We start from the raw sequence: 27,467 nt of genomic DNA on the forward strand, positions 1-27,467 counted from the left end.
CCTCCCTTCCACAATACAGAATGGCGAAGGCCAGTCTACACCATCTGTTTTACCCTACGTATACATACACACAGCACATGTGTGCACACATATGCTCTCATACACACACACACACAGTTTCTAGTAAAGCAAGAACATCCATTAAATTTAAGTGTCACATCTACAACAATAATCTTTTACGAAATGTCCTTCATGGACCCAATACAGCAGGCTGAAGTGTGAACAGGACTCGAGGCCAGAGCGAGCCATGGTCTAACTGAGCCTGCAGATTGCTTCCGTCTGACAGTTTGCATCCGAGTCACTGCTGGCCGACCCTGGGCCTCAGGAGGCCCTCCCAGGTCCTGGGTTCCACGTGTGACCAGTAAGGGCATCAGGACTGAGCTTGACCTCAGTGAGGAACAGAGCCTTCTGTGGTCCCCAGGGTCTACAACAGTCTGACACAAAGCCAATGAGGGGGAGCAGGGGGTAGATCTGGGTACCTCAAGTTTCTGTCTTCCTCAGCTCCTGTGTCTGCAGACTAGGGGAACAAGAGCAGAGTTTCAGGGTGGGGTTAGGGTAAAATGTGGTAAGGGTGTTGGTCTCTTCTTCTGGAAAGCTCACAGCAGACTCAGAGTGCGTGAGGCTTGGGCTTTCAAATCACAAGCTGAGGGCACCTTCCCTGGAAGCAGAGTGCTGTGGGACATGCTGCTGCCACTTGGCCTGGAGCCTTCTTTTTTGGCTGCGGAGGTGTCCCGAGGGCAGTCAGTACACGCTGCTGTCTGGGGAGATGGCTCAGTTGGTAAACAGAAAAGTGCTTGCTGAGCACTTTATCTCAGCCAGGATTCCCAGACCCACGGGGAAGATGGGCGTGTTGGTGCACGCTTGTAATCGCAGTGCTTGGGGAGGCCGAGCAGGAGGACCCCTGGGGTTCTGATAGCTACGCTGGCTGAGTCAGTGAGCCCCAGGTTCCATGAAAGTCCCTGTCTCAAAACGTAAGGAAAGGGGGCTGGAGAGATGGCTTAGCAGTTAAGGCGCTTGCCTGCAGCCCTAAGGACCCATGTTTGGCTCTCCAGATCCCACATAAGCCAGACACACAAGGTGATGTATGCACAAGGTTGCATATGTGCCCAAGGTGGCACACACACGTGGAGTTCTGTTACAGTGGCTAGAGACCCTGACATGCCAATTCTCTCTCTCTCTCTCTCTCTCTCTCTCTCTCTCTTTGTCTCATAAAAAAAAAAAAAAAGATTAGTCTGTTGGGCTTGCCTCAAAAAAAAAGAAAGCAATGAAATAGACAGGTGTGGTAGCACATACCTTTAATCCCAGCACCTGGAAGGCAGAGGTGGGAGGATCGCCATGAATTCAAGGCTACCTTGAGACTACACAGCAAATTCAAGGTCAGTCTGCGATACAGTGAGACCCTACCTCGAAAAGCCCTAAAAAAAAAAAGATAAAATATAATAAAAGTAAGGAAAAATACACCAGATGTCAACCTCTGGCACACACACACACACGTTCACCCGCACAAGTGCACCCCCACACAAGCATGCACAAACGTGCGCATACACACACAAGTCCATGTTGGTAGAGGAGGTACTGCCTAAAGGGACTTGGGCAGCCATCAGCTGTGGAAGGCTCCTCACAGGTACATCAGCAGTTACCTAAGCTCCTACCTGCTGAACAGCCCCAGGTACTGAAGAAAGGACAAGGACACAATTCCTCCACTGGGTCCCTTTGGACCCAAGTTCACATCCTAAGCGGTGCTGTTTAGGTTCCACACATTCCCAAGAACACAACGAATACATGTAAGCAGTGAGAGGTCATGAGTTCAAATCCTGGGGGCGGGGGGGGCGGTAGAGCCATAACCCGCTACCTGATCATTGGGACCAGATGGTTTGGAGCTTAGACTTTTTCAGATTTTAGAATAGTATGGTCCACGTATGTGCTGTAATATTTTTGGCTGTTCAAGGTAGGGTTTCACTGTAGCCTGCTGTAATTTTTAAATATATTTTTATTTATTTATTTGACAAAGAAAGAGGGGGAGAGAGAGAGAGAGAGAGAGAGAATGGGCACGTTAGGGCCTCCAGCCACTGCAAACAAACTCCAGATGCGTGGGACCCCTTGTGCATCTGGCTAACGTGGGTCCTGGGGAATCGAACCTGGGTCCTTTGGCTTCGCAGACAAATGACTTAACCACTGAGCCATCCCTCCAGCCCACCTGCTGTAATGTTTTAAGAGCCCTGCCCGCCTTTCAAGAAGCAAAGCCTCCAAACGCGTGCTTCTCAGTGACACGCGTGGCTGTTCCTGCCAGCGGAGGGAGCCTTTGCGTGGCTACTCACAGCCTCCTGTTGGTCTTGGGGTGGATTTTCAGGGACAGGCCGTTCTTCGGGCCTCTCCCGTGTTGGGAATGTGGGAACACGCATGTGCCTTGGAGCTGTCTTCCAAACCGTCCTGTCCTTTTGCCCTCAGTGACCCAGAGGTGAAAATCCTGGACTTCCAGGCCCAGCAGCAGAAGCTCTTCCCTCAGCTGGCCTTGAGCTACGCCTTCCATTTCCTGGCCACCAGCCTCCTGGAACTGCTGGACCGCTCCTACGGCAGCATCCTGAGCGGAGACTTCCGCTGCTTGCCTGAGGTACCTGTCGTCTGCTGGGGAGTGGCAGACTGTCCCAACTACTGGGCAGCAGCCAGGGGCCCTCCCCACCTTTCCCAGCTCCCCCAAACCTGGGGCATTCAAGTCGACAAGCCCCTAATGTGTAACTTCACACTCACCTGGCCCCCAGAGAGCTCAGACAACGTTAGAGGAAATGCACAGGGTGACAAGCACTGGTCCATAGGCCGCACTGTGCATTAGAAACTCTAAGACTATGTATCCATGAGAGTCATTTGGAACTCACCGGCGGCAGGCGCAGTCTGGCCTGGTGTGTTCTGCTGGCCAGCCACTAATACCGCAGAAATGCTAATGCAGCCGGGCGCGCTGGCGCCCACCTAATCCCAGCACTCGGGAGGCAGAGGTAGGAGGATCGCCGTGAGTTCGAGACCACCCTGAGACAACATAGTGAATTCCAGGTCAGCCTGGGCTAGAGCAAGACACTACCTTGAAAAACCAAACCAAACAAACGAACCCAAGACAGGGATGCTAAAGTGCTCAATCACCACGACCGCCCAGAGCCAGCACTGCGCGTGACACTCCTTATGTGCTCTGCTTGGCCTGCCTAAGATCCAAGCAAACACATCTGACTCAGCTAGGCACTGTGGACTAGCGTACAGAGCGGCTGATTAGTCTGCCCAGGGTCTCCGGCAAGACACGGGACTTACGCTCCGAGAGCCACTCGACCCAGGCCCTGTGCCAGCAAGCACTGCTTCATCTTTCCTCCCAGGGACATCCGTCATTTAGACCCACGTTTTCCAATGAGGAGTCTAAAACAGAAAGGTCAAGAGAGATGACCTTCCACCCAAAGACATGAAAATCTGAAAGATGGGTAGGGGCTTTTGAGAAGCAAAAGCTTAGGCTGGGGAATCAACCCCAGGCTATCAGCCTTTGCAAGCAATTGCCTTTAACCACTGAGCCATCCAGCCAGCCCACATCTCATCTCTTCATACTATAAAAATTGGAATTATAGAAGCCAGGCTTGGTGGCACACGCCCTTAATCCCAGCGCTCAGGAGGCAGAGGGAGGAGGATTGCCGTGAGTTTAAGACCACCCTGAGATTACATAGTAAATTCCTGGTCAGCCTGGGCTAGAGTGAAACCTTGCCTTGTAAAAACAAACAACAACAACCAAAAAATGTAGTTATATTTGGACATGAGTTTTGGAAGAGACATTCAAACTGCAGCGGTCACTAACACTCCTTCTGAAGGTCTCATCCTCAAGACCTAAATCCCCTGCTGAAGCCCGCACCTCCTCACAGCATCACCCTGGGGGTTAGGATTTCAATGTGTGGATATTGGGGGGACTCAGATAAGGGCGCCCTCCTTTAACCTGAGCAGTGGGTTGATGGGGCACACATCCACACAGGCCAGCTTCCCAGACCCTTTGCTTTGCTGGCAGTCTGTGTAACTCTGTGGATGGTGGACCCTGCGGCCCCCTTCCTGAGATCCCAGAGATGCTGGCCAAGATGGGTTTGTCTTCCTTTGTAATGTCCTACAGCCATGCCGCCTACTGGTGTGACGGGGTGAGCCGTGACTCCCCCTCTCCCTCCCAGGGTTGTGAGCTAAGGAAACCCTGCTCACCTCAGAGTCACGGTGAGCAAGAAGGTGACACTGCAGGGTGTTGCCTGTCCCCCCCCCCTTTTTTAATTTGAGAGAGAGAGAAAGAGGCAGATAGAGAGAATGGGCACACCAGGGCCTCCAGCCACAGCCAGTGAACTCCAGACACATGCACCACCTTGTGCATCTGGCTTTCGAGGGTCCTGGAGAATCGAATCTGGGTCCTTAGGCTTCACAGGAAGCGCCTTGACCGCCGAGCCATCGCTGCAGCCCACCTGTCCCCAATTGTCCTCACAGCTTCACGCACTGAGCACGGGTGTGAAAGCCATGATCACAGACCTCTGTGCCCAGGGGGCCGAGGTGTGTCGCAGGGCCTGCGGTGGCCATGGCTACTCGAAGCTGAGCGGTCTGCCGACGCTGGTCAACCGGGCCACGGCTGCCTGCACTTACGAGGGCGAGAACACGGTTCTGTACCTGCAGATGGCCAGGTAAAGTCGTGACTAGTCCAGACCTCCGCCGGTACCTGGGGCGCCCCTCAGATCTGCTGGGCCCGCGGCTCCTGCCAGCCACCCACACAGGCAGCGAGCCCAGGAAGTGCCATTTCTCTCTCTCTCCTCACGTGTCCCTCCTAACGCTTCCACCCACCCCCCCCCTGCTTCCACTGCTGCTCCCAACCAGGTCACCCCCTTTCTCATCCAGACAACAGCAGCAGTCCCTCCCCCTAGCGCCCGCACCCCCTTTGCCCCATCTCGCCATGGGCAGCCAGAGGGAGTTTTGTCAAAGTCTACAGGCAGAATGGCATCGTTCACTTTAGCGTTTGCCAGGAAAATACCACAGTCTGCACGATGGTCCGTGAGGCCGGAATAACGCAGCTGTTACCTCATTACCATTACCCATCCTGTCCTCTTAGCCCCCCATGCCCTTCGCCCCCATCACCCAGCACGGCCTGAGTCCCGCAAGCTGTGACTGTGAATTCCGCTTGACCACTTGAACTCTGCCCCGCAGCGGGGCGAGGCTTCTTTGCGGACAGGCGCGGGACCTGCCCTGCACGCTCCAGTATCGGGGCTCCGTCCACTAAACATGCTGCGCCCCGGGGAGCCGACAGGCTTGAGGGGTTATTCTCTCGTGTTCGTTGATCCTCCCGTGGCTAAACGTGGCAAATACTTCTACGTGCCAAGGAGAAAGGAGCCTGTGTGTTTTCAGATCATCAAAGGATATTGCACATGCTAGCCACCCTGCTCCCTGCGCTGGGGTACAAACATTGTGTCGGGCAGGTCCACATGCTCCAGGCTGGCAGACGAGCATCAGCACCCCCATCTTGAGAGGGCAACACTGAGGCCCGGGGTGGAGGCAGGTATTTCTAGAGCCCCACACTGGCCACGGCGAGGCTGATGGGCAGTCACCTCTCACGTGCCCTCCTGTGCCAGCATGCTTGCACGGAGCCTCTTTTCTTCAGCTGAGAAAAATCTAAATGCCACAGGCACTGTGTGAGTCCTTCCTAAATCCCCAAGCCGGACGATCCTGCCAGAAAATTCCCTGTTTGCACAGGCCTCCGAAGGGCTGATGTGTGGCTGGAGGGGCCCAGGGCTGCCCGGCCCAGTTCCGGGGGAGCCTCTGTCTCACGTCTCCGCCTGTCACGCAGGTTTCTGGTCAAGAACTACCTGAAGGCTCGGCTGTCCCCAGGCGCCACATCGCAGCAGCCACTTCCGCTGTCTGTTGCCTATCTCACCGCACCTGACCTGGCCAGGTGCCCAGCCCAGACAGCAACCGACTTCCTGTGCCCAGAGCTCTACACCGCGGCTTGGGCACATGTGGCAACGAGGTGAGCCCACGCTGAGCCAGGGATGGGCTCCTTCTGACACTGGGGAGTTTGGGAGCAGCTGGGCAGACAGTAGTGGACACGCTTCCATGAGCTAGCCCTACCCCCAGCCGCCAGGTCCCCTGAACTCACAGAACCATGGGTGCAGGAGAGAGAGCATCCACCCCTGGGCCACTCACCACCATCTTTTTGTTTTGTTTTGTTTTGAGGTAGGGTTTCACTCTAGCCCAGGCTGACCTGGAATTTGCTATGTGGTCTCAGGAGCTGCCTCGAACTCACGGCGCTCCTCCTACCTCTGCCTCCCGAGTGCTGGGATTAAAGGCAGGCGCCGCCACCATCATTTTCTTATCCCGGTCACAGCACTGGAAGGGTAGCACTTCCTCTGGTCAGTGACAGGACATCTTAAATCTTTGGTTTCCTACTGTGATTTCCAATGCAACCAATACAACCAAATGCAAGTGCTAGAAATCACTATAGATGAATTGATATGTGATCCAGTACCAACAAGCATAGCAGGACGTGTAAGCTTGAAATGTTCCATGACCCAAAAGTGATTTTCAAAAGTGTGGCTATGCCTCAGAATAGAATTAGTTTATTTCCAGGGTCTGGCTGGGTCCAGGGAACACAGCCAAACACCAAAGACTCATCCTTCCTACCAACAGATATTGCCAAATACCAACCATGTGTCAGAAATTGATCAAATGGGCTAGGAAGAAAGAGACATCTTAGCTGACCAAATGCAACCACCATCATAGAAAGGTTCTTAATGGCCTGAAAGGGAGCCCTCTGACCCCTGCCCCAGACTAAAATGCCAAACCCAGAGAGGCTATTTTATGCCCCAACCTGTGTCCCCAGGATAGTTAGTAATTATTTTAAGATCACAAGTAATTGGGATGTTATTTATTTCACAAATTTTAAAAAAATGTTTAAACGCAAGTGTATTTACTTATTTTGTATAAGTGTGTGTGTGTGTGTGTGTGTGCGTGTTTGTGTGTGTGGGTGCACATGCATGTGGAGGCCAGAGGACAACCTTGGGTGCTATTCTCAGATACTCTTTCCAACTCTCAGCCTTACCAGGGCTGGATTACAGGCGTGTCCCCCCCACAGCGAGCATGAGAACCAGGGGTCGAACTCAGATCCTCACGTTTGTGAGGCGAGCATTGTGTCCCATCCACAAACCTTTCTTTAGTGCCTCCAGTCCTCTATGAGGTACAGATCTGGCAATAAACCAGTCTGATGGACATCTCAGGCTCAGAGTTAGTTTGTCACTTGAGGGAGTTAGGGAAGAGAAAATAAGACTGCTGGTCTTATGTCCAGCATGGAGTTAATTAAAATGTCATTATATTTCTCCTTTCTTGGAACGCAGTGTTACATTTACTTATTTACGCCCTTACAAAACAAAAAGGAATATTGCTTAATAAACAGTTTGCTTTGAGCACAAATTTCAAGGGTTGTACATAGACATGCAGAAAATGGGCATTAAGTATTAATAAAGTAGTAAGTTAGTAACTTAGTGTTTGGAGGACAAGGGGTGTTTTTTTTCTTTCTGTTTTTAGGGCCTTTGGGTAGAGCTGGCAGCAGCCTAGATGACTGACAGACTTGAAAATCATTCTCTTGGTTCGGGCCACAGGAAGCCATTGACAGAGCAGCCTGAAATTACTCCTGCCCTGAGCTCCTGAGGCTTAAAACATGGTTGATTAAGCCAGACACTGTGGTACATGTTTATGGACCCAGGAGACCAAAGTAGGAGGACTGAGACTTCTAGGCCAACCTGCCCCAAAAGAATATAAGAAAAGTCCCCAGGCCGAGGAGACGGCTGAGTGCTGGCCCTGCACAAGCAGGAGGACTCGGGTCTGGGTGCCCGGCACACACGTCGCAGGCCAGCGTTGGTGGCACACGCTGCCATCCCAGGCATGGGAGACGAGAGCGTTCCTAGGGCTTCCTCCCTCGCTAGTCTAGCTGATTCTGTGAGCTCTTGGTTCAGAGAGAGATGGACTCAAATCAAAGTAAAATAAAATAAAGGCAGGGCTGCAGAAATGTCTCAGTGGTTAAGACGCTTGCCTGCAAAACCTAACAATCCAGGTTTGATTCCCCAGCACCCACATAAGCCAGATGCACAAAGTGACACATGTGTCTGGAGCTCATTTGCAGTGGCTAAAGGCCCTGACACACTCATATTCTCTCTCTCTCTCTCTCTCTCTCTTTCTCTCCTGCCCGCCTGCTTCTCTCAAATAAATAAGATAAAAATTCACCAGGTGATGCTTATACCTAGGCAAATGTTAGGATTTGTAATAATCTTAACCATTTACAAACTTCAAGATAACACTGGGTAATGTTTTTCCCAAAGTATAAACAGGTAAAATAAGAACTCACAATAAAACCCCTCCAGTTTAAGAGACATGGAGTCATATGGAGTCATATAAATGCACCAAGTCTCAACAGCACTCACAAAGATGAGAATAAACAGCATTTAGGAGAGCCAACTTCAGTCCTGGCTCAGAACTTCACAGGAGCAAGGTCTTAGGTGGGTCCTTTTGCTCCAGGATAATTTGAAAAGCTGTCATACAATCTTAGCTACTACCTATGAAGCCCATTCAAGAATCTTTCCACACCAGCCAGGAGGTGGCCCAGAACATTCCTCAGCTCCTAGTGGCTTAAAGTTAGAAGGTTCCTGTGCTCAGAGAGCTTGGCGGGGACAAGAGAAAGCATGACATGGTACCTGGGCTACAGGAGGAAACACATCCTTTCAACTACTGACACCAGCAGACTAGTATTTAGATATGCACTGGACCAACTTTAAAGCTAACTAAGAGCATTTCAAACTCACTAAACAAAGCTTTAAAAAAAGTTATGCTTGGTCAATATTAACCTGCTTAAGTCACTTAGAAAATTTTGAGTTGACCGTGGTAAATAGAATACTCAGTAATTGGTATAGAAAATAATAAACCCGGCTTTCCCCCTGACGGTGCAATGTTCGTGTGCAAAGTGCCAGTTTTATTTACAAACAAGTTAAGTGAATTTTGAAGCCATAAGGCTAGCATCGACACTGCCTGTGGGAGTGACAGTGTTGAATCCTGTGGGCTTGAGAGTCACCTCAGGCTAAAGCCTGGACGGCCAGCGAGAGCCCTGTACTGCAGTGTTAAAAGGTTGGACACCCCTGGCTAGAGCATAGAAAGAGACCCCAAAGTGAGTTCAGAGAGATGCATGATAACACACACACAATGATTTGTCCCATTTTGGATGTTTTTACCTCTGAAAGTATCTAACCTACCGCTGAATTACACTTCTTAGATTCCCAGTTCCTATGCCTCTCCTTTTTCCATGGATCAAATAATATTAAGTACAGTCAAACAGAGCCAACTTTTCCCATTAAATCAATTTAATTAACTTCTGTTACCACATGTTCAAAATGAGAGTAAGAATGCTGACTTGTGGTGTGAAGTTCAGAATGGGCACAGGCACAGTGCCAAATGCATGGTTGTAATCACTGCAAATGAGCCCAAGGTCTTCTCTCGCAGTGTCTTCTAGAACCTTCTTGTTTTCAGCCTTCCCCTTTGATCTGTAAGTAAATGAGGCAGAGGCCATAGGCTGGGAAGTATGCCACGTGCCCAAGGGCTTAAACGTCACCCGTGCTCTGGCTGCGCCTAAGTGCTGAGGTCTTGCCATGGGCCAGGGAGAGCGTCCACTCTTGGCTTGAGCTCACTGCTTGTAAAGGGCCACGTCTGAGTGGACTGTTGACGATTTTCATGCTCCATTGTCTACGATAACTCCTCACTGGATGCTCTTAGAAAGGAGCATGCCTTCTCTGTGGCAAACTAAGACCTGCAGTGAGCTACGACCAGAGAGGGAAGGAAGTGGTCCTCCGGGTGGTACAAGACCAGAAGGGTCCTCTCTGACACTGGATGTCGCACACACATTGTCCTCACTGAGTATCAGTATTTTTTCAAATTCTGTAGTTTATATATCATCACTATATTTTTACCATAGCCATCTATATTACTATACAGCTTCCCCTAGTCTTTTTCAAAATATTTTTATTTATTTATTATTTGTTTATTTATTTGACAGAGAGAGAGGGAGAGAGAACAAGAAAGAGAATTCACTATGTAGTCTCAGGCTGGCCTCGAACTCTCGGTGATCCTCCTCCCTCTGCCTCCCGAGGGATGGGAGGGAGATGGGCACACTCGTACACCGAGGGTCACCCCAAGAGAAGGAGGGACCTGAGAGCCGCAGCCTTCACAGCGTCAGATTCAGCTGCACAAGGGCAAGACCAGGTCGATTTGTACATTTGGAGGGCAGATCTCAGGGCCAGCCCACCTGGACGGGCTATCTAGGTACCATGCCAGACTGTGGGCAGCAGGGGCACTATAGCTCAGCCTTGATCAGACAAGAGTTCCATTCTTGTGCCAGGGCAAGGTGGCATGTGGGGTGGCATCTCCTGGTTCTCTCTCTGGGACTCAATTTCTGACTGAAACTGCCTGGAAGAAGCTAGTTTTCTCCTATCCCCATTTGTTAGCCCATCCTGAGATGAAACTTGACTGTGCTGGAGGGAACTGGGCATGTATACAGCTCTAACTTCTTCAGGCTAAATGAGGTCTCAGGGTTAGCAGTCAGGGTCTCGCTCAGAAGGGAGCACTGCTCTGGAAGCCCAAGAGAGAAACTTGAGAGCCAGTCAGATGTCTCCTCACCACCTGTCATGTAGGACTTTTTTCTCCCATTCCTGAGAAAAGCATTTAGGAACAACAAAAAACATTACAATGGTTCAAGGCAACAGGAAACAGTTTTGTGTCATTGGAACAAGGCAGAAAATCAGAATCCATATCTAGTGGGAGACTTATCTGTGCATTTGAAAAGGAATTTTGGTAGCTGGGCGTGGTGGCCTTTAATCCCAGTGCTCTGCAGTCCCAGGTTAGCCTCAGACTCACAGTGATCCTCCTACCTGTGCCTCCCAAATGCTGGGATTAAAGCCATGCACAACCACGCCCAGCCAGGGCCCAGCCACTTGTCCTCAACATGACAATCAATAGGAAGAACTAGAGAAAGGGGTTCATTCCATGTGGTCTGGTTGGGAAGAGGAATAAACAAAGGGGTCCAGTGAAAACCCCTTCCAAGCCCATCTTGGGAAGTAACATGAGGTTTACATTTTGAGATTTTATTTATTTATTTATTTATTCATTTTTATTTATTTTTGGGTTTTAGTTTTTCAAGGTGGGGTCTCTCTCTAGCCCAGATTGACCTGGAATTCACTATGTAGTCTCGGGCTCGTTTTGAATTCATGGTGATCCTCCTGCCTCAGCCTCCTCACCCAGCTACATTTTGAGATGCATTTTTTATTTTTTGGTTGGTGCTGAGGACCAAACTCAGGGCCTTGTGCTTGCTAGGACCACTCACTGAACTAAGTCCTCCAACTCAGAGGTTTAGGTTTAAGTAAAGGCTGGGGTGTATGTATGACTAGGCAGTCCTGGCCCAGGTATCCTGGCACAGGTATAGAAGATCCATCCTTGACCCATCATTAGCTCAGGATGCTAAGCCTCCTTTTAAGAATATTTTATTTATTTATTTATTTATTTATTTATTTATTTATTTATTTGAGAGAGAGAGAGCCTCCTGTCACTGCAAACTCCAGGCGCTTGCCCCACTTTGTGCATCTCGCACTGCTCGGGCACTGGGGAATTGAACCCAGCCTAGCAGGCTTTGCAAGCAAGCACCTTTGACCACTGGAGCCATCTCTCCAGCACTAAACCTCCTTTCTTTGGCTTCCAGGCTCATAAAGAATGCAGCGCACGATGCACAGACCCTCACACAATCCGGGGCTGACCAGCAGGAAGCCTTGAACCAGACTGCTCTCCTACAACTCCAGGCTGCTAAGGTGAGCCACCCGTCAGCGGCCAGGGTCTTGTCTGTGTCCCACACAGTCCACCGTGCTGGGAAGAGCCACGCTCACACTGTGCCCCAGCCCACCGTGACTGCCGTCTTTTTGTGCCCCCAGGCTCCGGTCCAGAGGATTGTAATTAAAGGACTTAATCGCTAAGCATCTTGCTGGCAGCCCTTCCGGGCAAAGTCAGTGCTGCTGTATTTGCTTCAGGCTGTTCAAATATGTCCTCCTACATAGACAAGCCTGTCAAGCCTCTCTTAGCCCCATAGGCAATCCTTGATGTCCATGCAATTTCCACTGTTTTGAGCTTGTGCATAATTCTCCCTCAGCAGGCAAATATTCAAGCATCACCCTTGTACGGTGCCTGGGTTTGCTCAACTGCAAAGGTGCTGTTCACACCCACCACCGACAGGGAAGCACCTGGGTGGGGTTGCTATGGGACCCTTGGAAAGGTGCATTGCTGGCTACGCCCCCAGGGAGTCAGAAAGACTTTTCCAGGAGGCTGGAGAGATGGCTTAGTGGTTAAGGCCCTTGCCTGCAAAGCCAAAGGACCTAGGTTTCAATTTCCCAGTATCCGCGTAAAGGCAGATGCACAAGGTGGCACATGGGTCCGGAGTTTGTTTGCAATGGTTGGAGGCTCTGGTACACCCATTCTCTATGTCCCTCCCTCCCTCTCTCCCCCTCTCTCTCTCTCTCTCTCTCTCTCTCTCTCTCTCTCTCTCTGTCAAATAAATTATTTGAAAAGAAAGCAGGAAAAGTTCATAGGCAGAGACTTCGAGGAGGGGTGAAGTTAGCCAGCAGAAGGGTGGTGGCAGGGGCTGGAGAGATTGCTCAGCGATGGGTTCGATTCCCCAGTTCCCACATAAGCCAGACACACAACGTGGCGCCTACATCTGAAGAAGGGGGTGGCAGTTTAGCAGACAGGTTTCCAAGTGACAGAAACAGCAGGTAGGCTAGGAGGAGGAAGAAAAGGCCAGTGCCAGAGGCCAGAGGGGATGACAGGAGCAAGGGAAGGAAGCAGGCAGTGAGCTGAGAGGGAGGGCAGGGACGCCTGACGCCCCCACACCACAGGGACACGCTTGGCTGTTTTGCCCTTGCCACCTTGGTACCAGGCCATCCCACCTCCAGCCTGGTGGAAGGTATGGGAAGAACTGGGTGGGGAGGAGGGGAGTACAGAGATACACGATGGAGGTAGGAGGAAGGACCTCAAAATTGTGGGGTGCGAAAGAAGTCAGACTGCTCCTAAGCCTGGGCAGCCGGCATGCCAGCCCTGCCAATAACTGGAAGATTCAAGTATTCCATTCTCAGGCCTCAGCCCTAGAAATGGCAGCCTTGGAATACAAGAGAGTCCCATAGGTCTCCTGCAGACCCACCTAGGCAGGGCTGGTCAGCCAGGCTGGGCATAAGTGCCACCTGGTGGCCACATACCTCCCCTGTACCTGCCAGGGCTGGCATGGACTCTGCAGCCCTCGCTCAGTCCCTGGCCAACCTGGTTCTTCTCAGTGGGTCACTATTGGCTGTGCTAAGTGCACTTTGCACCCAGCGCCCACCATCAGCTGGTGCCCAAGAAAGGGTTCTGCTGTTTGCCAGGATTTCGCCATTCATACACACAAGCCAGCCAGGGAGGCCGGCGGTGTCCTTCTTAAGCAGGACAGAGAGCTCAGGAACAAAGCCCCAGAGGTAGGAAATGGCTGAGTCATGACATATTCCTTGCTTACAAGCCACAAAGGCAAGTCGCTGTGTCTTTGAGGAACCTCAGTGTGCTGTGTGACAAAAGGGAGACCCAGGTTTGGGGGTGCCAAGGACAGGAAGTTTGGCCAGCTGGGAGGGACGGAGAAGAGCAAGTCACCAACGGCTTCCTGAAGCGGGGGTGCCCAAGCTGCGTCTTGAAGGTCACAGAGGGTAGAACCTTCTAGACTTCTGTGCTGGTGTGGTCAGCTATTCCATAGGAGCCTCAAGCATCCAAGGGCCACATGCACACGATGACTGCAACTTGGGAGAGAGGGTGATATTAGCAGGGGGAAGCCATGGGCTAAATTCTGTTCCCAACTGGGCATGTGGCATGTTATGAGACATCAAACACATCCTAACCCTCTGGGCTCAACCTTTTAGACTATAAAATAAAGGGGCAGCTCTGGCCCACTCATCACCGCCTCAGCAGAGGCTGGGGCTCCGCAGCTCCCAGCCTCTGCCCTGGGTGGCTTTGGTGGCAGAGCTACAAGAACGGGCCTGGTTTGGGAGTCACTGCCATGGCTCACTGGTCATTGACTTTGGACAAAGGAGTCTTTAGCTCCAAGATGGAGCTATCAAGGGTTAACGACTTTGGGTAGTTTGTGAAGGTTGAATTAGCAGATATAACACTTGGAGAGGTGCCTTGTTATATTACTTATTTATTTATTTGAGAGAGAATAGGCATGCCAGGGCCTCTGGCCACTAGAAACGAACTCCAGACACATGTGCCACCTTGTGCACCGGGCTTCCTTGGGTACTGGGGAATCGAACCTGGGTACTTAGGCTTCACAGGCAAGTGCCTTAACCACTAAGCCATCTCTCCAGCCCAGAAGTGCCTAGTTATAAGGAATAAGAGCATACCCTTTCCCCAAGGCCGATAGAAGCCACATTCTCTCTCCCTTGGCCAGCAGCCTGGGGTTCTGTAGAGCATGGATGTAAGAGGGAAAGCGGGCACTTGGAGACAGGCATGCAGGTCAGCTTTGCCAACCTGGGCCCAGTGTGAGCATCAGAGACTGTTTGCAGGGGCTTCGCCATGCCCTGCTCATCTTCCGCATCCACATGCCAACCTGACAGAGCTGGGAGGCACCGGGGCTGGCCACAGAGTGAACGTGAGCACCTGTGCATGGCGTCCCTGAGCCCTCTGTGCTGCTGGGGTCTACCATGACTCCCCAAGGGACAAAACCCCACCGTGGTACTCACAGCTCTCCATTGACCCGAGCCCCACCTGTGGGTCCAGCCAAACTCCCACAGCTCTCTGCAGTCACCCCATCGTACCCCAGCACTTCAACCGCACGATGTTCCTTCAGCTTCCGGAAAGGAGAGCCTTCACGCATGAAGTTGCCCTCCTCTGGGGACCTTCCCTGAACTCTTTAGAACCTGTAGGACACTTTCACCCTGCTGCACCACCATAGGTCACAGGGACTGGAGAGATGGCTTAGCAATGAGGGTGCTCGCCTGCAAAGCCTGACAACCCGGATTTGAATCCCCAGGACCCCCATGAAGCCAGGTGCACAGATGGGCGCATGTACCTGGAGTTTATTTGCAGTGGCTGGAGGCCCTGGTGTTCCCATTCATTCATTCATTCATTCTCTCTCTCTCTGTCTCTCTCTCTCTCTCTCTCTCTCCCTCTCCTTGCAAAAAAAAAAAAAAAAAATCACCAACCAGTAGCATGGCCATCACAGAAATCAGTCTCAGACCTACCTGGGAATCTGCATTCCAAGATGCCCAGGTGAACTCTTTGCACATAAAAATTTGAAGAACTGCTTGATATTCATTCTCGTGTGTGTGTGTGTGTGTGTGTGTGTGTGTGTGTGTGTTCATTTCTCCTGTGCACACCCCACATCTTACCTGACAATATAATCACTACCTGTGTCTGTCTTGAGTAGAGGGGGAACATTCAAGATAATACAATAGGGCAGATACAAGCAATACGGCTTTCCACTAGATCAGGCATTCAGCTCGCCGTTAGAGGGAAATTCAGGGAGGTGCTCACAGGGCAGGAACATTCTCACTTGGTTGGTAGCATTGCTCACGTACCAACAAGAACTAAGCAGTTGAGTTGACGCCCCACAGAGCCAGAGAGCTGCACATGGGCTAGAGCATTGCACTCCTCACCTCCAAGAGCTTTGTCTGTCACGAGAATAAGTTTCGTATATATCTTGTGTCCCTTCTTTCCTTCTTTATTTTTTGCTTTGGTTTTTCTTTATTAACTGTAAACTTTATTGTATGAACAAACTATGTGTTGGTCATATTCCCCTTGTGTTGTCCTCTTAAATCCCCTCGCCCTCACCCCCACTCCACTGAGGGCCCTTCTCAGTGGGGTCATAAGTACGTCTGTCTCTGAGGCGGGGCAGTGTCTCAGAGTACACCTTCCCATCCTGTGGCTTTTAGTCTTTTCACTCCTTCTTCTGAAAGGTTCCCTGAGCCTTGGCAGGTATGTTAGAAGTCTCCTTTAGTGTTGAGCTCTCTGAAACCTCTGGATTTCTGGTTTGAGGAGTTTTGAGTCTCCTCAGTGTCTGCCGCCATCTCCCCAGAGGAGGTTGTCAGGCTAGCAGTGACAGCAGCACTGGTGTTTAAATCACCCCTTCCCCTGCAGTATCTCCTGGGCCCTGCTCAGCCCTTGCTTTCTTGTGCCGCAGTGTACGTGTGTGCATCCCACTGCACTGATGTGGCAGGCAATAGCTATTTTCTTGAGAAACTGGGGGTCTCCTCCATGTCCCCCAGCCCAGCCTCCAATTCTCTTATCTTCTTTTTCTGTGCATTCAAACACTCTTGAAACTACACAATGTGGAAACCAAAGGCCTGGTTTCAGATCTACCAGCCCCTTACACACACCCATGCATGCATGCACCTTCCCATGGCCAGGCTCGCTCAGACCAGAGTGAGAGGGGAAAAGGTGGCTATCAGCCCTGTGGGAAGTATGGTTCCGCTCCACATCTTGCCAAGCTTCCTGGGTGCTTTGTGGGGCTGGAGATGGGAAATCAGCGGCTGGCACGTCTTCCTATCTTTCTAGGCACATTGCTACTACATCACTGTGAAGACTTTTAAGGAAGCTGTGGAGAGACTAGACAATGAGCCAGCCAACCAGGAGGTGCTCTGGCGTCTCTGTCACCTGTCTGCCCTACATGGTATTCTGACTAACTCAGGTGACTTCCTGCATGATGGCTTCCTGTCTGGGGCCCAAGTGGACATGGCGAGAACAGCCTACCTAGACCTGCTCCCCCAGATCCGGTGAGTGGCTGGGCCTTCAGAGAGTAACCTAGACCTTAACTCACAGGTCACGTCAAACGCCAAGAACTCGCTATTGGGGTCTGGAGGCTTGACACTGTAGCACAGTTGTGGCAGCAGGACTTAATGAAGGAAAAAAAGGAAGTAAAATTAAGAATTTATTGGAAATAAATTGGCTACCTCAGTTGAACTCTTCAACATCATCAAGGAGCAGTAGCTAAGGAATGTGAGACCAAGGATGCTGCACAAGGTCAGGCGCACGCCTTTTATCTCAGCACTCAGAAAGCTGAGGTAGGAGGATTGCCATGGGCTCAAGGCCAGCCTGGGTGACAGAGTTAATTCTAGGTCAGCCTGGGTGAGTCCCTGACAAGAAAGAAAGAAAGAAAGAAAGAAAGAAAGAAAGAAAGAAAGAAAGAAAGAAAGAAAGAAAGAAAGAAAGAAAGAAAGAAAGAGGGAGGGAGGGAGGGAGGGAGGGAGGGAGGGAGCAGAAGGGAGGACGAGAGGATGAAAGAGAGAAAAAAAGAAGAAGAAAGAAAGAAGGAAGGAAGGGGCTACTGCATATTGGTGTGCATTAATAGTGACTATAGGGACTGGAGAGATGGATTAGTGATTAAGGCACTTGCCTGCAAAGCCTGACAACCTGGATTTGATTCCCCAGGACCCACATAAAGCCAGGTGCACAAATGGGTACATGCATCTGGAATTTGTTTGTAGTGTCTGGAGGCCCTGGTGTGTCCATTCTCCCTCCTCTCCCTCTCTCTCTCCCTCCTTTCCTCTCTTTCTCTCTCTCTCACTCTCTCTCTCTCCTTGCAAATAAATATCAAAAATAACCAGTCACAATTATAGCTAATGTTTAATGAGTCCTGTGTTCTGGGTACTGTCAAAAGCTTGAACTTGAATCTCTCGCTTTCTCTCTCTCTTTCTCTCTCTGTCTCTCTCTCTCTATCTATCTATCTCTTTCTCTCTCTCTCTGTCTCCCTCTCTCTCTCTCTCTCTCTCTCTCTCTCTCTCTCTCTCTCTCTCTCTCTCTCTTTTAATTTATTTTCGAGGTAAGGTCTCACTCTAGCCCAGGCTGACCTGGAATTCACTGTGTAGTCTCAGGCTACCAGGAACTCATGGCGATCCTCCTACCTCTGCCTCCCAAGGGCTAAGATTAAAGGCATGTGCCACCATGCCCGACTCCCTATTTCTTTTTTAAAAATTATTTTTATTTTTTTTAAAGAGAAAGAGCATATGAGCACACCAGGGCTTCTTGCCATTGCAAACAAATTCCACATGCATATGCCACTTTGTGCACCTTGCTTCATGTGGGTCCTGGGGAATCAAACCTGGACTGTCAGGCTTTGCAATCAAGTACCTTTGACTACTGAGCCATCTCCCCAGCCCCTGAAACTTTTTTTTTTTAAGTAGGGTCTTGCTCTAGCTCAGGCTGACCTGGAATTCACTCTGTCATCTCATCAAATTCACAGCGCTCCTCCTCCCTCTGCCTCACACATGCTAGGATTAAAGCTGTGAGCCACCACGCCCAACTAAATTTTTAAAAAATATTTTATTTATTTGCAAGCAGAGAGCATACACACAAGAGAAAGAGAGAGAGAAAGAATATGAATGGGTGCACCAGGGCCTCCAGCCACTGCAAATGAACTCCAGATACATGTGCCACTTTGTGCATCTGGCTTTCCGTGGGTCCTGGGGAACTGAACCTGGGCCTTTAGGCTTTGCAGGCAAATTGCCTTAACCACTAAGAAATCTCTCCAGCCCTCCTCCCTGAAATTTTTTAAAATAAGATTTTCTTAACAGAAAATTTAAAAATCAACCAAATGCCTTTTTTTTTTCTAACAATATATAATATTATAGGCCATTTATGACCTGACAGACAGCTGGTAGGTAATTAATGTTTATTCAATTGAACCATCAAAAACTGTCAAAAATACTATCTGATACAAATATACTCCAGAATATGAAATATGAAAACATAATTGATATTATCTTCATAGCTGCTCCTTCCAGGACACCAGTCAAGTCAGATTTGGTTTTGATGTTTTTTACATTATGTATATTTTACAATATTTACATTATGTATATAATAGAATGAATTTCACAAATTAAACATACCCTAATGTAGGGATCCAGTAGGAGATACCATTAAGAACATAATTAAGTACTGGATAGCTTAAATCCAAGTGAATGTAGCTTTCTGAAATGCTTGGCTTTTTAAAAAAAATATTTTTCTTGGGGCTAGAGAGATGGCTTAATAGTTAAGCACTTGCCTGTGAAGCCTAAGGACCCCAGTTTAAGGCTTGATTCCCCAGGACCCATGTAAGCCAGATGCTCAAGGTGGCACATGCATCTGGAGTTTGTTTGCAATGGGTGGAGGCCCTGGCACGCCCATTCTCTCTCTCTGTCGCTCTCAAATAAACAAATAAAAACAAACAAAAATATTTTTCTTTATTTGAGAGCAAGACAGAGAGAGAAAAAGAAGCACACAGAAAGACAGTGACTATGGGTACATCAGGTCCTCCTGCCCCTGCAAACACAACTCCAGAGCCAAGTGACACTTTGTACTTCTGGCTCTAAGTGGGTACTGGGGAACCGAACCCAGGTCAGCAGGTTTGCAAGTCAACACCTTTGACAGTGGAGCTATCTCCCCAGCCCAAATGCTTTGCATTTTAATTAATTGTAAGCAGAGAGAGAGGAAGAGAGAGAATGAGCATGCCAGGGCCTTTCGCCACTGCAAATGAACGCTAGATGCCTGTGGCTTTACATGGGTACTACGGAATTGAACCCCAGCTTGTTAGGCTTTGCAGGCAAGCACCTCAACCACTGAGCCATCTCTCCAACCCCATGCTTGTCATTTTAAAAACAAATAAAAAGAAATTGATGAGCCCTGGTTGACAGCTATGATAGGACAGATCACCTGGATACCTCTTTAGCATGGTTTTTGGCCCTCTCTCTCTCTCTCTCTCTCTCTCTCTCTCTCTCTCTCTCTCTCTGTGTGTGTGTGTGTGTGTGTGTGTGTGTGTGTGTGTGTGTGGTTTTTTAATCGTCTAACAGCATCTTGAAGTGCTTGCCTTAGCTCCAGGGATTTACAATTCAAGAAGAGACAGACAGCCCTGACGTAAGCTGCAGTTAATGGCTAGCCTACATGATAGTTCCTACATTAACTTTAGTACCGCAGGGTAATTGGTGGGTAACAGATCTGATGCTTTTAGCAGCTCAGCGTCATGGTTCCCTGCCTCGATTGGTTATTATCTCCCTCAGACTTCAAGGATGACAGATGAATGGCATCACGTGCTTCTCAGCTCTCTGGGTGATGCTAATAAACTCCCAACTGATTCTTAGTGTTTAAATTGTTCTAAAAAAAAAAAAAGTCCAGTGATGGCCTTGCAGGTAAAGATGGCAGACTGAACACAGGGACCCCCTCTTGTTCCTTGCTAAGCAAGTCCTACTCCCTCATCAACAAAAGGGCCAAAAACCTTAAAGGCATAACTGTCTAACAACAGAGGACAGGAGAAGAAACACGAACATTGGTGGGGAGGGGCGCATGGACGCAGTGACCGGCAGCATTGTGCAAGGGTGGCCGTGGGTAAAGGGGAGATGGCAGCTTGCGCTCACCGTGACCTCGCTCTGGTAACCCCAGTGAACTACAGGGCTGTGGACCAGGCAACATGGGGCTTAGCTGGGGATGAGCGCACCCCACAGAAAGCAAGGCGCTTTACAGGCTCAGCGTGAGCACCTCCCTTCCAGCACTCTCTCCCCACTGGCGTGAGGATGAAGTGTGAAGGCTGGCAGCCAGGCCGGTGGGCCGCATGGAGGAAGGGTGACAAGAGAGTCTTCAGGGAGCCCAGGGGGAAGAAGCCGAGGACGGGAGCCAGGGTGCTGCAATGGCCCCCCAGCTCAGCCCAGCCCACAGGGAGGCCCATGAAAGAGCCATCACCCATGCCAGCCAGTGGGACTGGTTAGTGTCCCGCTCGGCTGTGTCAGACCTCAGGGATCACGGGGCACCTGAGGAAAACGCCTAATGTAAAAACTGGAAGCCAAAACAAGCAAGAGCCAGGCAGCCTGACAGACATGAGTGAGACTTTAGGGAAAAGAAAACATTTTTAAAAAATTTTTTCTTGGTTCATTTTATTTATTTGAGAGCAACAAAGTTAGAAAGGCAGGTAGAGAGAGAGAGAGAATGGGCATACCAGGGCCTCCAGACACTGCAAATGAACTATAGACGCGTGTGCCTCCTTGTGCATCTGGCTAACGTGGGTGCTGGGGAATCGAGCCTCGAACCGGGGTCCTGAGGGTTCACAGGCAAGTGCTTAACTGCTAAGCCATGTCTCCGGCCCCAAGAAAACTTTTTTTTAAAAACATCAATAATAGCTTCAAAGAGTTAGGAAGAGATATTGTAGCCATAAAATGAGAACTAAGATATCATTATTTTAAAATAGTCACAGGGCAGGAGAGATAGCTCAGTGGTTAAGGCACTTGCCTGCAAAGCCTAACAACCTGGGTTTGATTCTCCAGTACCCACGTAAAGCCAAATGCACAAAGTGGTGCATTGTCTGGAGTTTGTTTGCAGTGGCTGGAGACCCAAACTCACTCTCTTTCTCTCTGCTTCTTTCTCTCCATCTCTCAAATAAATAAATGATTTTTTTTTAAACCTGAGTGAATCCAGCTCTCTCTGGAGAGGATGAGAGAACCAGAGATAAGCACCCTCACCTGGGAAACATTCTGAATTTATTTATGAAGGGGAGCCAAGATCTGGAGTGGATAAGGGAAAGGAAGAGACTCAAAAGCCTGTTCCTAAAAATGAGAGATGACAGCCTGATTCTATATTGAATGGAGACAGTCTTCCCTGGGCGGGGGGGGGGGGCACTTTGACATTTGACACTGTAAGGAAGAGGCAGAGAAATTTCTGGAACACTATTTTCAAGTAGGCAAAGGCAAAAATCATGGAGCAGACAAGGGGAGCCCAGAGAGGTGGCCTGCACTAAGGAGAGGGCACTCTGTATGACATCAGAGGAGCTGGTGGGACCTCCTTACTGCTTCCACTGGGTCGGTGGCAGAGGACACAGTGTCCTTCTGGCGAGAGTCGGGAGGGGGAGGCAGACGTGAGGCTGGGAGAGTGGATGAGGCAGTCACCCGGCAGAGCGGAAGCGTAAACGGCGAATCAGGAGGCATGCTTGTAAGCATGGTCCCACTTGAACCTGAGGACACCAGGGTAGGCCAGGTTTTCCAGCCGTGTATAACCACAGAGGAGGTGGCATGAAGTCAGTGGAAACTCGAGATAACAAGGGTGGGGCTGGCTGAACGACTGTGGCAAAGGACGAGAAATTGCAAAATATATTGATGAGAACATAATGTGATGTCAGCTGGCTGTGAGGAAGATGGGAGCAAAGGGCCATTTGCCGGGCTCACAGTGACATTCAGTTCCAAACAGGGCTGAGCTGGGCATGGTGGCTCACACCTGTAACCCCAGCACTCATGACTGCAAGTTCAAGGCCAGCCTGCTCTGCCTAGAGAGTTTCAGCCCAGCACAATGATCCCAAAACAACACACAAGACTAATTAGGTTACCAGACCCCAGAAACCTCAAATGCTTTGATGACGTACAGTCGTCACAATGTCAAACTGAACATTGGCCTTGTCAAGATTACAGCTGCATTGGAAAGCCAAGGGGAGGAAGCATGGGGCTGGGTGGAGAAAGAGCTGCTCAAAGTCCATCAGAGCCAGGCGGGGCAGCGCACGCCTTTAATCCCAGCACTCCAGAGGCAGAGGTAAGAGGATCATTGTGAGTTCAAGGCCAGTCTGAGACTAGAGTGAACTCCAGGTCAGTCTGGGCTAGACTGAGACCCTACCTCAGAAAACCAAAATAAATGGACATCCAGCCAGGTATGGTGGCACTTGTAATTCTAACCCTTAGGAGGCTGCATAGAGAGTTTCAGGTCAACCTGGACTACATGGCAAGGCCTGCTCTCTCAAAAACAAAAGTAAATCCTTTCTTTGCATACATAGTATGGTGGTGGTGGTGGTGGGGTGTGTGTGTGTACACATGTGTACCAACACGTGCCCCATGAACAAGCGTGTGAAGCCAGAGGATGTCGGGTGTTATCCTGTGTCCCTTGTCCACACACTTCTTGAAATGGCTTTGTGCTCTGAACCCACTCGCCATGGGGATTCTCAGATCTCTGCTTCCCACAGAACCGGGGATACAGATGTGTGTGGCCACACCTAGCTGCTTACATGGGTGACGGGGAATGGAACGCAGATGGTCTCAGGCCCGCGTGCTTGCACAGCGAGCTCTCTCACTCACTGAGCAATCTGCCCAGCCCCCAAATCCTCCTTGAGAGGCAACATCTAAAATTGAGACAACATTCAGGCAGACATCAAAATATCGGCTAGAAGACAACAAGTGCCACTAGGGAGAAGGAAATGGAGAGACAATGGGAGACATGCAGAGGTCTGTCTTGTTTTGTTTTGTAGTACTGAGAATTGAACCCAGGGCTTCCCAATGCTAGGCAAGCCTCACTTTTGTTTTTGTTTTTTTAATTTTTTTAATTTATGAATTGATTTATTTGAGAGAGAGAGAGAAAGCGAAAATGGGCGCACCAGGGCCACTAGCCACTGTGAATGAACTCCAGACACATGCGCCACCTTGTGCTTATGTGGTCACTGGGGAATTGAACCTGGGTCCTTAGGCTTCACAGGCAAGTGTCTTAACCATTAAGCCATCTCTTCAGTCCCCTCATTTTTAATTTTTCTTAATATTTTATTATTTATTTATTTATTTGAGGGGGGAGAGAGAGAATGGGCGTGTCAGGGCCTCCAGCCACTGCAAACGAACTACAAACGTGTGCACCCCCTTGTGCATCTGGCTAACATGGGTCCTGGGGAATCGAACCTGAGTCCTTTGGCTTTGCAGACAAATGCCTTAACCGCTGAGCCATCCCTCCAGCCCCAGTCCCCTCTTTTTTTAAAAAGAGCAAGCCTTAAGGAACTCTTTGTACTGTATATAACTGACTAAACATAAACTAATAAACACAGCTGAATTGTTTGGAAAGGGAGTCATGACATGACTTCTAATTAGGTGGTGTTACTCATCACCCAGATCTATTAGACTCCAGAGGACAGTCTTAACTCTACAAACCTGTCTCCTCTCTCAGGAAGGATGCTGTCTTGTTAACTGATGCGTTCGACTTCACGGACCAGTGTTTAAATTCAGCACTTGGCTGCTATGACGGGAACGTCTATGAACGCCTCTTCCAGTGGGCTCAGGAGTCACCCACCAATACTCAGGTACTTGAGTGGACACATTATAAATTATGTAGGACAGCAGAGAGCCGGCAGTAAATACACCTCCATGCCTCCCCATCTTAATTGATCCCATTAGGTTGAAAGTCACTGGGTATAGTACATGTGTTTAAAATAGCTTTAGAGACCGCCTCAAAGAAGCCAGGTGTGGCCTGGCAGGAGCCGCAAGGAGCACAACAGCAGAGAGGGAGCACGGTGGGAGGCTCCTCGTGCTGGGCAAATCATGGCCCGACGAGCCAAGGGCATGAGCAAAGAGGCGAATGGGCTTCTAAGTTAACAAAGCTAAGAAGATAAATCATGACAGTGGTTTAATCATCTATCTTTAGCCTTCTAGCTCATTTTTGAAAATTTTTGGTTTATTTTTATTTATTTATTTAAGAGCGACAGACAGACATAGAGAGAAAGAGGCAGAGAGAGAGAGACAGAGAGACAGAGAGGGAGAGAGAATGGGCATGCCAGGGCCTCCAGCCACTGCAAATGAACTCCAGGTGCATGCACCACCTTGTGTATCTGGCTTACATGGGTCCTGGGGAATCATGCCTCGAACCAGGGTCCTTAGGCTTCACAGGCAAGCACTTAACCACTAAGCCATCTCTCCAGCCCCCTTTTAGCTCATTTTTGTGTAGAGAAAAGTGCATATTCAGAGGGGGCAGGAAGGAAGCTTGAGATATTGCCACAGGTAGACAAGACCCACAGAAATGACTCTTACCAGGTGTTGCAGTCAGGTTCCACATTGCTGGCAGAAAACACCCAACCAGGAGCAGCTTGTGGGGAAAAGGGGAGTTATTTTGGCTTACAGACTTGAGGGGAAGCTCTATGATGGCAGAGGAAAATGATGGCGTGAACAGATGGTAAACATCACCTCCTGGCTCACAGCAGGTGGACAACAGCAGCAGGAGTCAGGTTTCTAGCAGTAATGATCCCACTCTTGGTACCAGTTTTACTGTTGCAACCAGGTTCATATTGCTGGCAGAAAACACCCAACCAAGAGCAGCTTGTGGGAAGGAAGGGTTTATTTTGGCTCACAGACACTAAGGGAAGCTCCATGATGGCAGGGAAAATGATGGCATGAGCAGAAGGTGGACATGGTCTCCTGGTCAACATCAGATGGACAACAGCAAGGTAGTATGCCAAACACTGGCAAGGGGAAGCTGGCTATAACACCCATAAGCCCATCTCCAATAATACAGCACCTCCAGAAGGCTCCAATTCCCAAATTGCCATCAGCTGGGGACCTAGCATTCAGAACAAGTCTATGGGGGACACCTGAGTCAAGCCAGCACACCTGGGCTGTGGTGATATGCCTCCCAGCTGTCATATGAAGGATGACGAGAATTCTGCTAACAGTAAAAAGAGATGATGCTCTCAAGCCCAATCCTTATGACCAGGGTCCCAAACTCTGCTTGCCTCTTTGTAAAATGCTATGAATGTCACTGGATATGTTGTATTAAGAATTTAGGGAAGGTGCTTGAGAAATGGCTTAGCAGTTAAGGCACTTGCCTGCAAAGCCAAAGGACCCAGGTTTAATTCCCCAGGACCCACGTAAGCACATGTGTCTAGAGTTTCTTTGCAGTGGCTGAAGGCCCTGATGCATATATTCTCTCTCTCCTCCCCTGGCCCCCATAAGCTTAACCATCCATGATGTCAAATGCAATGCATTTAGTCCAACTTTCAAAGTCTCCATAGTTTTTATCAATTCCAAAGATGTTCATACATCCCCATAGTCCACGATCTTTTAACTGAGCCATAATACAAAAAAAAAAAAAAAATCCCCCAAAGAACCCATAATGGCACAGAATAAACATTCACACTGCAAAAGATGACATTGGGCGTAGCAAAGAACTATTTAGTCAATACAAGATTTAAAACAACCAGGGCAAACATCAAACTCTGTAGCTGCAAGTCCAACAACTATAGTCAGTGACAAATCTCCAAGTCCGATAATCCTAACCAGCAACAGGTCTCTGGTATTCCAATTCCGCCCCTCCAGCTAGGCTACTCACAGTCCTGAAAAACTTCATCCAGGGCCGGCATCTTAGCAGCCATCTCCTGGTCCTGGCATCTCTGCTGGGTTTCCACTGCAATCCACGGTTCATCCTCATGGCCCCATGGGGTCTCCATGCAGGCATCCAGCAAACCTGCTTTACACTGCCCATAGTCATTTCCAGAACACAAGACTGTGTTGCAAACTCAGTGACCCTCTCTTTCCTGCATTTCTCATACTCCACAATACCAGGTAGGGTGCCAATTTGTTAATCCAGGGGGAATAAAGCAGACTTTGAAGAACAGGACACTCCTTGAGCACTCAGGCCCCTCCTAAAGAGTCTACATTCTTCCTGTTGTCCCGGTGAAGGTCAGCTGGCCCAATCTCAAAGGTTGTAATCTCTCAACTGCAGCTGAACGGGCAGCAGTTCACCCAAAGATTTTTCTTTCTGTGCCATATCCCTCTGCTCACACCAGTTCATTTCTATGCAAAGCAACCCTGCACAACTTCTCAGGACACAGGCTTAACAGCAAGCTTTTCACACAAACTGCTAGCCCAGTCCAATCAAAGCTTTCTCACCCTCATAAGCCAAACCTCACAGTCCATAGTTCTTACTGCATTCAGGTCCTTCAACTCTGACCAGAATAGTCCTTCAAGCTGTACTTACAGCACTGCAAGATGTCCCTTAGGGCCAAGGTTTCAAATCCTTCCACATTCCTCTTGAAAATCAACTCCAAAAGGCCAAAGCCACACAGTCAGGTGTCTAGCAGCAACCCCAATCCTGGTACCACTTTATTGTTGCAGTTGGGTTCACATTGCTGGTAGAAATCACCCAACCAAGAGCAGCTTGTGAGAAAAGAGATTTATTTTGGCTTACAGGCTTGAGGGGGAAGCTCCATGGTGGCAGGGAAAATGATAGCATGAGCAGAGGATGGACATCACCCTTTGGCCAATATAAGGTGGACAATAGCAACAGGAGAGTGTGCCAAACACTGGCAAGGGGAAACTGGCTATAATACCCATAAGCCCGCCCCCAACAATACACTGCCTCCAGGAGGCGTTAATTCCCATATCTCCATCAGCTGGGAACCTAGCATTCAGAACATCTAAGTTTATGGGGGACACCTGAATCAAACCACCTCAGACTACCTAGTAAGTTCCAGGTCAACCTAGGCTAGAGTGAGACCTTACCTTGAAAAAAAATGTGGGAAAAAATAAAGATGTTAGGTAAGCAAGATTGAATAGCAGATCTGACACAGGTGGCCTCTTGCAGGAATGCATGATTTGTTCTTGTTTTGAGGCTCTGGGTATTTAAGATTTCTAATGCCAAAATGCTAGTCAAAT

At 49.4% G+C, this 27,467-nt stretch overlaps 1 protein-coding gene across 1 annotated transcript in view; it reads left to right on the forward strand.

Moving 5' to 3' along the window:
* Nucleotides 1-27,467, forward strand: part of Acox2 (acyl-CoA oxidase 2) — a 40,565-nt gene that overhangs the window by 8,200 nt on the left and 4,898 nt on the right. The window contains exons 9-14 of the mRNA XM_004669077.2: nt 2,449-2,611; nt 4,483-4,673; nt 5,828-6,007; nt 11,768-11,873; nt 16,624-16,841; nt 23,992-24,124. Coding sequence (XP_004669134.2) covers nt 2,449-2,611; nt 4,483-4,673; nt 5,828-6,007; nt 11,768-11,873; nt 16,624-16,841; nt 23,992-24,124 — 991 coding nt within the window. The remainder of the gene's footprint in view (nt 1-2,448; nt 2,612-4,482; nt 4,674-5,827; nt 6,008-11,767; nt 11,874-16,623; nt 16,842-23,991; nt 24,125-27,467) is intronic.

Source organism: Jaculus jaculus, chromosome 16 (genome assembly GCF_020740685.1).
Source record: "Jaculus jaculus isolate mJacJac1 chromosome 16, mJacJac1.mat.Y.cur, whole genome shotgun sequence".
Classification (NCBI taxonomy): domain Eukaryota; kingdom Metazoa; phylum Chordata; class Mammalia; order Rodentia; family Dipodidae; genus Jaculus; species Jaculus jaculus.